The sequence below is a fragment of the Zingiber officinale genome, chromosome 5B (genome assembly GCF_018446385.1).
Source record: "Zingiber officinale cultivar Zhangliang chromosome 5B, Zo_v1.1, whole genome shotgun sequence".
In the NCBI taxonomy this organism is placed as follows: Eukaryota; Viridiplantae; Streptophyta; class Magnoliopsida; order Zingiberales; family Zingiberaceae; genus Zingiber; species Zingiber officinale.
Genome location: NC_055995.1, coordinates 121,865,378 through 121,880,695, shown reverse-complemented (window position 1 = coordinate 121,880,695; position 15,318 = coordinate 121,865,378). Strand labels below are relative to the sequence as shown.

Here is a 15,318-nt window from a genome sequence, read left to right as displayed (position 1 = left end):
GGCTAGAGAGGGGGGGTGTGAATAGCCGACCCCAATCTTTCGCGTTTCTTCCTACGATTAGGTTAGTGCAGCGGAAATACAACGTAGAAAGAAAATAGGAGAAGAAAGACAAACCATATAACGAGGTTCGGAGATGAACTCCTACTCCTCGGCGTGTCCGTAAGGTGGACGAAGCCTACCAATCCGTTGGTGGATGAGTCCCCGGAAACCCGGCTAATAGATACTCCTTGTGGGTGGAGAAACCTCGCCACAATAACTCGCAACAGCAAGATAGAATACAAGGAATACAAGAAGTAAATACAATGAATGTAACAATACAAGCTTGCCTTCTTGTCGTCGACTGAAGTCCTGGAAGCAACAACTTCACGGACGAATGCCAACAAGCAACTCAGTAGAAGCTCACGCGGGGCTTCGAAGTGAGCTCAACAAAGCTCAGTCGAACTGAAACTTCAGCAGCAGAACGTAAGTTCTAAGGAGGAAAAGAAAGAGATTTTTGCACAGAAGATGCCCTCGTCTCCTATACCTGCGAAGAAGAAACAACGAAGAAACTAGCCGTTGCAACCTGTCTGTGGACCGATCAGGCAACATCCTGATCGGTCTGCAGATCGATCGAAGCTGGGGAAGCTCCTGCTCCCAACGGGCCGATCAGGGAACCTTCTAATCGGTCCGTAGACCGATCAGCTTTCCTCTAGTTCGTCCGATCTTCGCCGATCGGTCTCCGGACCGATCGATAACCTCCAGATCGGATCGGTCACCGATCGGTCACCAGACCGATCAGATGAGCCATGTATCATTGGATCGGTCTGCAGCCCGATCCAAACTTCTCAGCCCTAAACCTAAGGCTTCCACACCAACATCCGGTCAACCTTGACCTGTTGGTACATCATGCCTAGCATCCGGTCACTCCCTTGACCTGCTAGCACTCCCCGCTAAGTGTCCGGTCAATCTCTTTGACCCACTTAGACTTTTCCACACCAGATGTCCGATCATCCCTGATCCATCTGGATTTTTCTCTTGCCCGGCTTCACTTACCAGGACTTTTACCTGGCTTCACTCACCAGGATTTCCACACTGCCTAACATCCCAGTTAGGACTTTCCCACTGCCTGGCTTCACGCTTGGACTTCTCCATGCCAAGTCTCCATACTTGGACTTTTCCAGTCCCAAGTCTCCATACTTGGACTTTTCCCGTGCCAAGTCTCCGCACTTGGACTTTTCCAGTGCCAAGTTTCCATACTTGGACTTTTCGCGTGCCAAGCTCCCTGCTTGGGCTTTTCCCGAATCAGGTCAACCAGGTCAACCTTGACCTAAGGTTGCACCTACAATCTCCCAAACACCTATTCTTGTCAAACATCAAGAATACAACTCTCTTCTCGTCAAACATCGTCAAACATCAAAACACAACTCGAGTCAGGTCAACTCGAGTCAGGTCAACCAAGTCAACCTTGACCTAAGGTTGCACCAACAATCTCCCCCTTTTTGATGTTTAACAAAATCCAAAATCAAGTTAGGTTAACCCGATAACCTAACTTAGGTTTTCCAATGTTCTTTCTTGAACATTCTTCCAAAACCTACACTCTCCCCCTTGGGACATCTCTCCCCCTTTTTGACACACATCAAAAAGAGGGAATCAAGGTCAAGAGTTTCCTCCTAATGAAAGTCCCATACCTTTCATTGAAACTCTTAATTTCCCCCTTGATACTAAACTCAACAATCAACTTAGTAACAATCCTATGTCATTAATCCTCAAAAGTCTTAAGGAGTAAAAACTCCCCCTAAGAGTCAACTCCCCTTGATAATTAGGTAAAAACTTCTCCTAAAGGTCAACTCCCCCTTGACCATTGCACCAACAATGTCTTGGAGAGTTTCAAACCTTTAGAAACCCGAAACTCAACTCCCACAGCTGAAATTTCAGACCATAGTCGAAATTCAGCAAATTCAGCACGCCTGATCAGTCACCGGACCGATCAGGACCCCTCTGGATCGGTCCCCAGACCGATCCAGCCTTCCCTGGATCGGTCCAGTGACCGATCCAGCCTTGGACAGACTCGAGTTCTGATTTTCTTCTCCTGAAATTCAGAAAGTCACAACAAATTCCAGAAAATTCCAAAAATTATAAAATTTTGAGGATATATTCCTCGTACCATATACTATCATGGAAAAATAGTTTTCTATGAAAATAACTTCCATTTTTCAATCTTGATACAAAGTTCAAAAGCTTTGAAATAGTTCAAGTTTAACTCAACTTTGTATCACAATGTTCAATGATGAATGCAATCACTAAGATGACTTCATCAAGGTTTTCCAAATCAATTTCAAAATGATTTTAAACCTTTTAATTTAGGACCATAATCTTAGGGCTAAATGTACATGTCTTGTACACAAGCTTTCCCTATGATCCTCCATTTCTTGAATTAGGCTCATCTAGGTACAAGAACTATGCATGATCCTAATTCATGATCCTAATATCTCACACACATCTAAAGTGTATCAAACACATCCATGGCAATTTTGATGTGAGATATGGGTTTAGGTATCTTAGACTAAGATCTCATGCATTTTCTAAACACAAATTTGATCTCAATATCAAAATGTGTTTTTCATCCTTAAATCAATTCAATTGATTATTAATGCACGAGATGATGACATGGCATAAAATGGTATCATAAATGAAAACATGTGCCAATATCATGATGTCATGGCATAAAGTTTGAAACTTAAATAAACATGACATAAAAACTAGCCTAAGCATTATCATGACATTTCAAATGATAATGAAACTAAACATGATGTCATGACATGTGAGGGCAAACAATCATGGCAAGATTTAGCATAAATAAATATACCTAGATTACCTATCTAAGTATCCTTAACCACTTGGCTAACTTCAAATTTAATCCTAGATTGCCCCAAAATGCCAAAATCCTAATTTTGACACTTCTTGAACTCTAGATTAATTCATGCCACTTAAAGATCAAATTTATCCTCAAAACTTGGCATGTTTCATTTTTCCTCGAGAGTTCTCTAGATTTTCCCAAATTGTGCCAATTGAGATTAAAAATGAAATTTCCAATCTTTAGGCACATTTAACTCTTCAAAGGAGTAAATGATAATTCCATTTCATTTTCAAAAGTTCTCAAAACCTTGAAAATGCTCATTGAGTGTCAATTTCCTCAGAGTTGGGTTAACTACCCTTCTTATTGGAGTTAACACTCTCTAACCCATTTATGGGGTAGAGAAGATGCTCCTAGGAACCCAATACCTATTTGAGCTCATTGGGTTCACTAAATATTCACTAGGGATGACTTCCCTAGCAACCCTCCTAATGACCCTCTTAGGCTTTGAAGCCTTGGTCATTTGGGTCTCATCAAGGTCAACTATAGGGGTGACTCCCCTTGTAACCTTGGTAATGGTCTTCCTAGCCCTAGGTTTTGTTCCATAATCGAATGGAACATTGTGGTAAGTGGGCTTGACCACTTGGGACTTAGATTTGTGACCCAAACCTTTCTTGTCCTGGGACTTTTGACCCTTAGGCCCTAGAGTTGACTTCTCTAAATTTTTAAGGGCCTTTTCTAGGGTATCAAGCCTTGACCTCAAGACTTGATTTTCTTTCTCTAAAACCTCAAGTTTTAATTTATCATTCTTTCTTGAGGTGTTCCTAGGCATATGTCTAGTTGTCTTGGGGTTTCTACCTAGGTTCTCCTTAGCCTTAGATGAGTTAATCCTAGAGTTGGCCTTCCTAGTATTATCCTTATCTAAGTTAACATGTTTAGCACCTAAACACATGTATTGATTTCTAAGGTTAACATCATTCTTGACAATTGCAATAAGACTACTAGCATGTATCTTATTAGAAGTGCAAGAATGAACCTTAGAGGATACCTTAGGGTTTGCCTTCGCTCCCCCTTTACACGTGCTTGGTCTTTTGTCCTTGTGAGATTGCCTCCCCCTTGGACATTGACTCCTATAGTGTCCCCGTTGCTTGCATTGGAAGCACACCACGTGCTCCTTGCCCTTGCGTTTTGGGACTCCGACTTCCTTGATCTTTGGCACCGGTGGAGTCTTCTTAGTCTTCTTTGGACATTTACTCTTGTAATGTCCAAATTCCCTACACTCAAAACACATTATATGCAATTTACTTGAACTTAAAGTGTTTGAGTTACCTAGGGTCGAGGATGGATGGATGCTCTCTTCTTCATCCCTCCCGGAGGTAGAAGCTTTTTCTTCATGCTCCGATCTTGAAGAAGAACTCACCTCCTCTTCTTCTTTAGATGTTGAGTAGCCCTCAACTTCTAATTCCTCACCTCCACGATGTGAGCTACTTGGCTCACTAGGCTCCTCTTCATAGCTTGAAGTGGGGCTCTCCTCATGGAGTTTGGCCAAGTTGTTCCACAACTCCTTGGCATTATTGTATCCACCTATCCTACACAACACATCATTAGGTAAAGAGAATTCAATGATTTTCGTTACCTCATCATTGATGGTTGATTGGTGGATTTGCTCCTTCGTCCACTCCTTCTTCTTGATAGGTTTTCCTTCCTCATCCATCGGAGGGGAAAACCCTTCTTGTACACAAAACCAATTTAACATATTAGTCCTAAGAAAATACATCATCCTTACCTTCCAATATGTGAAGTTGTCGTGAGACTCGTAGAAGGGTTGAATAGTGACATCTTCTCCATAGAGATCCATCTCTAGCCCGTGCTCCCTCGGGTGTTGATCCGTCGAAGAGCGGCCTCGCTCTGATACCACTTGTTAGGATCGTTCGTACTCGGCTAGAGAGGGGGGGTGTGAGTAGCCGACCCCAATCTTTCGCGTTTCTTCCTACGATTAGGTTAGTGCAGCGGAAATACAACGTAGAAAGAAAACAGGAGAAGAAAGACAAACCATATAACGAGGTTCGGAGATGAACTCCTACTCCTCGGCGTGTCCGTAAGGTGGACGAAGCCTACCAATCCGTCGGTGGATGAGTCCCCGGAAACCCGGCTAATAGATACTCCTTGTGGGTGGAGAAACCTCGCCACAATAACTCGCAACAGCAAGATAGAATACAAGGAATACAAGAAGTAAATACAATGAATGTAACAATACAAGCTTGCCTTCTTGTCGTCGACTGAAGTCCTGGAAGCAACAACTTCACGGACGAATGCCAACAAGCAGCTCAGCCGGGAGAAGCTCACGCGGGGCTTCGGAAGTGAGCTCAACAAAGCTCAGTCGAAGCTGAAACTTCAGCAGCAGAACAGAAGTTCTAAGGAGGAAAAAGAAAGAGTTTTGTGCACAGAATATGCCCTCGTCTCCTTATACCTGCGAAGAAGAAACAGCGAAGAAACTAGCCGTTGCGTCACAACGGCTAGAACCTGATCGGTCTGTGGACCGATCAGGCAACATCCTGATCGGTCTGCAGAAGCCTTCGCTTCTGTTCCGTCCCTGATCGGTCCATGGACCGATCAGGAAACATCCTGATCGGTCCACAGACCGATCAGGGAACCTTCTGATCGGTCCGTAGACCGATCAGGCTTCTCTTCTCTGCTAGTTTGCCACTGATCTCCTTCTGATCGGTCTCCAGACCGATCAGATAACCATCAGTAGCATACTGATCGGTCACCAGACCGATCAGATGAGCCATGTATCATTGGATCGGTCTGCAGCCCGATCCAAACTTCTCAGCCCTAAACCTAAGGCTTCCACACCAACATCCGGTCAACCTTGACCTGTTGGTACATCATGCCTAGCATCCGGTCACTCCCTTGACCTGCTAGCACTCCCCGCTAAGTGTCCGGTCAATCCCTTTGACCCACTTAGACTTTTCTACACCAGATGTCCGATCATCCCTGATCCATCTGGATTTTCCTCTTGCCCGGCTTCACTTACCAGGACTTTTACCTGGCTTCACTCACCAGGATTTCCACACTGCCTAACATCCCAGTTAGGACTTTCCCACTGCCTGACTTCACGCTTGGACTTCTCCATGCCAAGTCTCCATACTTGGACTTTTCCAGTGCCAAGTCTCCATACTTGGACTTTTCCCGTGCCAAGTCTCCGCACTTGGACTTTTCCAGTGCCAAGTTTCCATACTTGGACTTTTCGCGTGCCAAGCTCCCTGCTTGGGCTTTTCCCGAATCAGGTCAACCAGGTCAACCTTGACCTAAGGTTGCACCTACAATCTCCCAAACACCTATTCTTGTCAAACATCAAGAATACAACTCTCTTCTCGTCAAACATCGTCAAACATCAAAACACAACTCGAGTCAGGTCAACTCGAGTCAGGTCAACCAAGTCAACCTTGACTTAAGGTTGCACCAACAGTAGAAAGGAGAAGAGGAATAGGGCCGACCACACCAAGGAAGAAAAGAGAGAGGAATAATAGATGATATGTTATGAGGTGAGGCACCTCTACCCTCTCTTTTATATTCCTTGGTCTTGGCAAATAAGGAAAGTTTTATAAATAAAAACTTCCTTATATTCCTTGCCATTGTTTAAGAAGGAAAGTTTAATTAAAATCTCCTTATTAAACCTCTAATGGTCGGCCACCTTAATCCCTCCAAATAAGGAAAGTTTTAAACACAAAATTAAAACTTCCTAATTTGTTTCCGGAAATTTTTAAAATAAAATTTCTCTTTTGAAAATTCCCTTCATGGATGGTCATAAAAGAAAACTTTTATAAATTAAAATCTCTCTATTAAAACATGTGGATGATTTCCAAAAAGAAAAGTTTTCTTTAAAATTAAAATTTTCCTCTCAATCTACAAATAAGGAAAGATATCAAATCTTTTCTTAATCTTTTGTAGAAATTATAATAGGAAAGATTTAATTTTAAAACTCTCTTTTAAATCATGAAGATGGTTACAAAAAAGGAAAGTTTTATAAAAAATTAAAATATTTCTTTTAACTACAAATAAGGAAAGATATCAAACCTTTCTCTTAATCTTTTATAGAAAGCTATAAAATGAAAGATTTAATTTTTAAACTCTCTTTTAAAACCATGACTTCTACATAAGAAAAATTTTAAAAAATAAAATCCCTTTTATTTTATTTTAGCCGGCCACCTAAGCTTGGGTTCAAGCTAGGGTCGACCACCCAATGGAACAACTCACCTTGGTTTGGGCGGCCCTAGCTTGGGCTCCAAGCTAGGCTTGGCCGGCCACCTTAAGGTGGGTAAGAAGGTGGGTATGAGTGAGTATAATACTTTATAAATAAGAGGCTACGACAAGAACCGAGAGGAGGAATTGGTTTTGGTCTCCTGATGAACTTGAGCTTCCCGTGTTCACCCCGAACACACAACTCGAGTTCATCAATAATAACTCATACCACTAAAGAGTTATTATTGAACTACCACACCAATCCCATATTACTATATGGGCTCCTTCTTATCATGAGTGTGTTAGTCTCCTTGTATTTAAGATATAGAATGCCCACTAATTAAATTAGTTACTGACAACTCACTTAATTAATATCTAGCTCCAAGAGTAGTACCACTCAACCTTATCGTCATGTCAGAGTAAGTCCACCTGCAGGGTTTACATGACCATCCTTATGAGCTCCCTTTGGGGACATCATCAACCTAGATTACTAGGACACAGTTTCCTTCTGTAATTAACAACACACACTATAAACAATATCATGTCCCAACTTATCGGGCCTATTGATTTATCGAACTAAATCGCACCCTTTGATAAATCAAAGAAATAAATACTAGATATATGTGCTTGTTATTATATCAGGATTAAGAGCACACACTTCCATAATAACAAAGGTCTTGTTCTTTTATTTAGTCAGTATAAAAAGAACTTACCTTAAATGGTCCTGCTCAATACACTCAGAGTATACTAGTGTAATTTTATAGTTAAGATAAACTAATACCAAATTACATTACGACTATTCCAATGGTTTGTTCCTTTCCATCTTAGTCGTGAGCTCCTGTTTATAATTTATAAGGAATTGATAACATGATCTTCTGTGTGTGACACCACACACCATGTTATCTACAATATAAATTAATTGAACAACTATACTTAGCATATAAATGTAGACATTTGACCAATGTGATTCTTTATTTCAAAAATAAATGTTTACAAAAAGCTAGGCTTTTAGTATACACTCTAACAGCAACAACTTTCGTAGCGGCCGACCTGCAAGTTGAGCAGAAGGCAAAGCTGATCAGATGTCTTCAGCGAAATCATGATGTCTTCGCCTGGTCCACGCATGAACTACCTGGCGTTTCCTCAAGCATAGCGCAACATGAGCTTCACGTCCGACCGGATGCAAGGCTGGTGAAGCAAAGGAAAAGGGGATTTCAGCACCGAGCAGAATCAGATCATCCGAGCTGAGTTAGAAAAGCTATTGGAGACCGACCACATCAGGGAGTTCCAGTTCCCGAGCTAGCTCACGAATGTAGTGCTAGTCTCAAAGCCCGACAACAAGTGGAGGGTCTGCATCGACTTTTAAGACCTCAACAAGGCCTGCCCAAAGGACTTCTACCCACTGCCTAGGATCGACCAGGTGGTGGACTCCACAGCTGGGTGCGAGCTGATATGCATGCTAGATGCGTATTAGGGATATCACCAAGTGTCGCTCGCCCGGGAAGACCAAGAGAAAGTGAGCTTCATTATAGCGGACGACACCTATTGCTACAACGTGATGCAGTTCGAACTAAAGAATGCTGGGGCTACTTATCAATGGCTCATGAATAAGGTGCTCCGGCAGCAGATCAGACGAAACATGAAAGTGTATGTTGACGATATACTCATTAAGTCTCTCCAAGCCGTCGACCTCTGTGCAAATATAGAAGAAACTTGCCAGACGCTCCGTGTATACGGAATTAAGCTGAACCCGAGCAAATGTCTGTTCGGCACAAAAGGTGGAAAATTCCTCGGCTATATCGTCACCGAGCGGGGCATCGAGGCGAACCCTAGTAAGGTAAAGGCGCTGCAAGATATGCCGCCACCAAGGAATTTGAAGGAAACTCAGTGCCTCACCGATCGGATAACTGCCTTATCTCGATTCATCTCCAAGTATGCCGCTCGGAGCCTCCCTTTTTTCAAGATACTGCGCCGAGCTACCAAATTCCAATGGGACGAAGAGTGCGACAAGGTATTTGAAGAACTAAAATCATATCTGAATTCTCTGCCTGTATTGGCTAAGTCAGCTGCCAACGAGCCACTTCGCATTTATTTATCCTCGACCGAGCATGTCGTCGGCTTGGCGTTGGTGCGGTCGAACGGCGAGGAACAACCAGTGTACTTCCTGAGTCATATCTTAAAAGATGTTGAATCCCGCTACACTGGTCTCGAGAAACTTACCTTTGCGCTGGTGCTCGCCACTCAGAGGCTTCGACCATACTTCCTCGCGCATACAATCATAGTAATGACAAACAACCATCTGGGCCGAGTCCTCCTCAATCCAGAAGCATCCGGGGGGCTAATCAAATGGACAACGGAGCTTAGTGAGTTCGACATATAGTATCAGCCCCGAACGACCATCAAGGCACAATCCTTGGCGAACTTTGTCACTGAGGTACAGAATCTCAAGCCAGAAGCCACTTGGAGGATATATGTGGATGGATCGTCCACTCGGCAAGGGAGCGGAGTCGGTGTACTACTGATCTCCCCTCAGGAAGAACGGATGAATCTGTCCGTTCGGCTAGATCTCGGCCAACTAATAACGAGGCCGAATACGAGGCGTCATAGCAGGCCTACAAGCCACTCGGCATGTCAGAGCGATCAGGGTCTTGATTCACTCAGATTCCCAATTAGCCGCTCAGCAACTCACTGGAACATTTGAGATAAGCAACACTCGACTCAAGCTCTACACCGAAGCCTTTGAAAGGTTAAAAGCCAACTTTCGGAAGGTGGTTATTCGGAAGATACCCCGAGCAGAAAATCAAGTGGCAGATGAGCTGGCTAAGCTAGCCTGCTCCATATCGCTTGTTGTTATATCGCAGCCGATCGAGCAGGTATCTCTGGTGGCACACGTTGATCGGATGGAAGAACTCACCTTCCTAATTGACTGGAGGACAGCGCTGATTGAGTTCCTGCGATCGGGAATTACACCGTCCGATATGGAGGAAGCCCACCTGTTGAGAAGGAGAGCAGGAAGATTCACGCTGATTGGGGATCAACTATACAAGAAAGCTTTCTCCCAACCCCTACTCAAGTGCGTCGGACCAGAAGATATCGAGTACATTCTACAGGAGGTGCATCAAGGAACTTGCGGAGGACACCCGGGTGGTCGGTCGTTGGCCAGAAAGATACTGCTGACTGGATATTTTTGACCAACCCTCTAGGCGGATGCCGCTCGAATAACGTCCACCTGCCTGTCCTGCCAGAGGTATCACAACCTCTCGCACCGACCCACAGAAGAGATGATGACGTCCACAGTATCTTGCCCGTTCGATCAGGCATGGATATAGTGGGGCCATTCCCCATGGCGACCGGCCAAAGAAAGTTCCTGCTCGTCGCGGTAGACTACTTCTCCAAATGGGTCGAGGCCAAGCCGCTCGCAAGAATAACCGAGCAGATGGTTCAAAAATTCATCTGGCAGCACATCATATGTCAGTTCGAAATTCCGCGTCGGCTTGTCTTCGACAATGGGAGACAATTCGCTGAGCAACGCCTCAGAGAATGGTGCGAAGGCTACGGGATTCAGCAGGCCTTCACTTTCGTAGTGTATCCCTAAAGCAACAGACAAGATGAAGTCGCCAATCGGGAGATTCTACGAATTCTTCGAGTTCGGCTCGACCACGTGGAGGCAGCTGGGCAGATGAGCTTCCGGACGTGCTATGGGCAATCCGCACGACCCAAAGGAGGGGACGGGAGTGACACCGTTCCACTTGGTTTATGGAGGTAAAGCAGTCGTCCCTGTTGAAGTTGGAATTGAGTCCGATCGTCTGCAGCAGTATAGCGAGGAGAACGCCGAGCGGAAACTCCTGGAGCTGGACTTGGTGGACGAAGCACGTGCCAAAGTAGTCGTCCGGCTGACGGCCTACCGACAGAGGATTCGCCAGAACTACAATAGGCGGGTAATACCTAGATCTTTTCAGGTCGGTGACTTCGTATGGAAGAAGGTAAAGCCAGTCGGGGATGTCACCAAGCTGGAGGCTCCTTGGGCCGGACCCTTCAAGGTCATGGGAAAGCTCCGGTCGGGTGCTTATTACCTAGAAGACGAGGACGGGCGGAGGCTAGAGCGTCCATGGAGTGCAAACCACCTCCAGCTGTACCGAGCTGGGTGAAAGGTGCGCTGATGTAACTAATACCATGTAATCTTCGTTCTCTGCATCCTTCGGCTGCAGGATTAAAAGCTAAAGCAAAGGTTTACAAAGTTATCGTCGAGCGGTCAACCCGTTCTGAAGACCGTCGAGCGGCGATGTTAAACCCTAAAGTCGGAGCGGCGATGCTAAACCCTAGAGTCGGAGCGACGACTATAAAAACCCTGCCTTGAAGACTGTCGAGCGGCGACGTTAAACCCTAGAGTCGGAGCGGCGACTATAAAAACCTTGCCTTGAAGATTGTCGAGCGGCAACATTAAACCCTAGAGTCGGAGCGGCGACTATAAAAACCCCGCCTTGAAGACCGTCGAGCGGCGACGTTAAACCCTAGAGTCGGAGTGACGACTATAAAAACCCCGCCTTGAAGACCGTCGAGTGGCGATGTTAAACCCTAAAGTCGGAGCGGCGACTATAAAAACCCCGCCTTGAAGACCGTCGAGCGGCGATGTTAAACCCTAAAGTTAGAGCGACGGCTATCAAAACCCTGACTTGAAGACCGTCGAGCAGCAACGTTAAACCCTAGAGTCGGAACGGCGACTATAAAAACCCCGCCTTGAAGACCGTCGAGCGGCGACGTTAAACCCTAGAGTCAGAGTGACGACTATAAAAACCCCGCTTTACAGACCGTCGAGCAGTGACGATAAACCCCGGCCTTAGAAAATTGTTTAAGCGTAGATGCTAAAACTGAAGTCGAGTGGCGACTATAAACCCCAGAGGCATGATCCTAAGCGAATATTTCAATAATAGCATGGGCGCCACAACCGATCGAGACTGCGCATCCAAATACTTAGCAAGCAAACAACATATGAAAAAGACGTAAAAGGATTTCATTGATAGACGCTGCCAAACGACATGAACACAGTTAAGGCTTACAAAAAATAAGGCTTACAAAAACACTCTATCGACACCTCTCTCACTCAATACAGTCAAAGGCCTTGTCGAGAATAGCCTCAAGAAGCTGGACTCGGTTGACATCCCTGTCGGAGAAAGCTTCAGGGAGGTGGTCGTTCGCCTTCAGCTGGACGAGCGTGACATTGATGGCCAGCTCGAACGAGTGGACGATACTGTTGGTCGCCTTCTCCAGAAACTGGTCCGAGCGCAGGTACTGTTGCTTCCAGGCGGCAAAGCGACTCAGTTCAGCCTCCTGATAGGTCTTCAGGGCAGCATGGGAGGCCTCCAGCTCCTCTTCCAAACACTTCACTTGATTTTGAAGCTCCACCTCCTTGGCCGAGTGGCTCTCTCGCTCGGCAGATAGGGAGTCCTTTGCTTTCTTCAGATCTTTGGCCAACTGTCGAGCTTCTTTATTCTTTTCTTCTAAGTCGGCGATGGCCCGTTGTTTCCTCGTGGAGGCCAGGTCAAGTTTCTTATCATAAGTCTTCAACTGTGCCTCTATTTGGCCCAGCCTGCTGGCCTACTCGGTCGATCTCTGCTGCTCCTCGGTGAGGAGTCGTTGGGCCTTCTCCATCTCAACCTTCAGACGGGCGACGATGGTCCCTGGGAAGAGGCTTCTCCAGAAATCTTGAGCCTCTTTAGCTCATCTTCCACTTGGGCCAGTCGTTGGCACATGGCGATATTCTCCACCCAATACTGCAAGCAAAAATTAGTGCCGAGCGGAGGTAACTTATGAACTAACGCAAATACTAACCCTGGTGGACATCTCCAGATGACTGTTGGCCAGTGCACCCGGGGGCTTCATGGCCACTCGTGCCCTCGCCTCCTCCCAAACGCGGGCGAGCCGACCCCGGATGTAGACTTGATGTTGGGGAGAACTGGGCTGGTCGCCCGGCGCGAGAAGATCCTCAGTCGGCAGGCGAAGGGTGGCGGTGACGGATCATCTCCCGCCTGGCGCCGATTGGGTAGAGGCAGACGGGCCGGAGGCTTGGGCAGGACGGACGGGAAGAATGACTGATCGGGTTATCTTCCGCCTAGCCGGAGGAAGGGAGGTGATTGGCTGAATGGAGAACGGCTCCTGTAGTTTAGCCACGGACGGAGTCTGATCGGAGGAAGTAGCCTCCACTGTTGTGGGGGCTAGGGACGAACGCCTTCCTCCGCGGAAGCTTGGATGGCTGAAGTAGCAGATCGGGATGACGCCTCCGTTCGACGCCTCTTGCGGGAGAGCGGTACTTCATCACCCAAGGACCCCGATCCCTCAACAAGAATGACAGGCGACACGCCGCGAACTGAGCCTGGTTCGGTTGCCCCTCCCACGCTGGGTGCCCGCTCGGCGGTCCCGTCACCCGCAGTTGTAGTTTCCCCAGCTGTGCCCTCTTACGAGCCGACCGGGGTCTGGCCGAGCCGCTCCATCTCCTTAGCAGCAGCTGCTTCGATCTTGGCGTGCTTAGCCTTCATTATACCCGCTGCTCGGGCATGCATCATGATGTCAGCTGCAAGAGAAGAACAGAATCAGTTAGACTCAAAGGAAGAAAATTAAGAAATTTCATACCTAGGTTGCTTGGGAGCTTCACTCTGCTCGGACTTAGCCCGAACATGTACACCACGCCTTCTGGTAGCAGCTTGTGAATGTTGAACTTTAGCTCGACCAACATATTAGCGGCGTGGAGGTAATCTAGTTGAGTCTTGTACCTCTTCAGCTCGGGCGGGGGTGGCAGGGCGGTCTGCCATTGAGTTATGAAGTGGGGTTGTTCGGGGAGTCTTAAATAAAAAAAGTACTCCTTCCAGTGTTTGTTGGAGGAGGGCATCTTGTCGAAGAAAACCAGACCAATACGGGACTGAAACCGATAGGTGCCCAACTCGGATTGTTTAGGGTAGTAGAAGTAGTGGAAGACCTGAGGGGTCAGTGGGATGATGTGCACGTGGAACAACACCACCACGCCGCACAGCAGGCAGAAGGAGTTGGGGACGAGCTGGGCAAGTGGGATTCGAAAAAAATTACAAACTTCGGTTATGAATGGATGAATGGGAAATCGGAGGCCGGCCATGAACTGGTCTCGGAAGAAACAGATAGTGTCGATCGACGGGTTGTGTAGCTGATCGGACGGACCGGCCAGGACGATCTCGTGGTCGGGCGGGAGGTCAAAGGCGTTAATGAGGTGTGCTGCGTCGCCCGCATCGAACTTGGTCTCCATGGTGGTATACCAGAGACCAGGGGTCGGGTCGACTGACTGGGAGGAACTGGACATAGTCAGAAAACAAAGAACCAGAAGGATTTGCTAAGGGGGTCGACGGAAAGACGAAGCAGGATCAACAAGAGGTTCACTAAACAGAATGACGGAACACCAGAAAATGGTAAAGGCCAGAAGAGAAGACGAAGGAACAGAAGTCAAAGCTTACAGGAAAATGGAGCGCCGGGGGAGAAAACTGGGAGTCGCCGGAGCGCTGGAAGCAAGCAAAGTCGCTAGAGCAAACGGTCGAAGAGCAGAAATAGAATGCAAAGGAAGAAGCGGCGACACTGAAGCTTTATAAAGATGGGCGAGGTCGCCCGGGGTCGTTCGATCTAGGGCACAGGAATCGAAGTTCACATTCGACCGTTGAATTCGAACCGCCAAATGTCACATCAACAGCTGTCACCTCGAACATGCGGTGACTGCGCTAACGACATGTGGCGTCCTCCCACAGGGTAGCATTTAATGGGCGCGTGCTCGGCCTTAATGGAAGTGATTTGCACATATCACGAGAAGATTCAGACGGCGTCAGCATTAGCTGACCAGCTCGCGCCCCTTCGAAAGCGGTGAGGAAAAGTATCCAAAATACTAAGTATAAAGGCACGAAGCACCGACCGGGGGAGAAAGATCAGTCCCACAGAGACCGAGCGGGATCCGACTCATCTATTAGCCGATCGGCCAACTGTTCACCAGGCTACTTGTCCAGTCAGTCGGACTTACAGCCTCCTTCGACTAGACTTAAGGGGGAGACACGTGATCCGGTGGTAAGACGAGGTCCGCCCGGTAGGAAGTTAAAGCGGTCAACATCTAGGGCAGGCGGCCGATTAGGCGAGCTACCTTCCAGAGCGGCGGAGAATAGCCGACCTGGCATATCGGCAGCTCGGCCTAACACCGAGTTTTCGATGCTCATAAGACAAAATAGGAAGAGATGAAG

The 15,318-nt window shown here is 46.8% G+C and overlaps 1 protein-coding gene across 1 annotated transcript; it reads left to right on the top strand.

Annotated features, from left to right (window-relative positions):
* Positions 1-10,776: 10,776 nt before the first annotated feature.
* Positions 10,777-11,299, top strand: LOC121987000. The gene is made up of 2 exons (XM_042540920.1): positions 10,777-11,174; positions 11,287-11,299. The coding sequence occupies exons 1-2, from the start codon at positions 10,777-10,779 to the stop codon at positions 11,297-11,299; spliced, it is 411 nt and encodes a 136-aa protein (XP_042396854.1).
* The last annotated feature ends 4,019 nt before the right edge of the window (positions 11,300-15,318 follow it).

Excerpts from the sequence above, each read along its gene's own strand:
- LOC121987000 (XM_042540920.1), top strand. The coding sequence starts at position 10,777 with ATGGGCAATCCGCACGACCCAAAGGAGGGGACGGGAGTGACACCGTTC.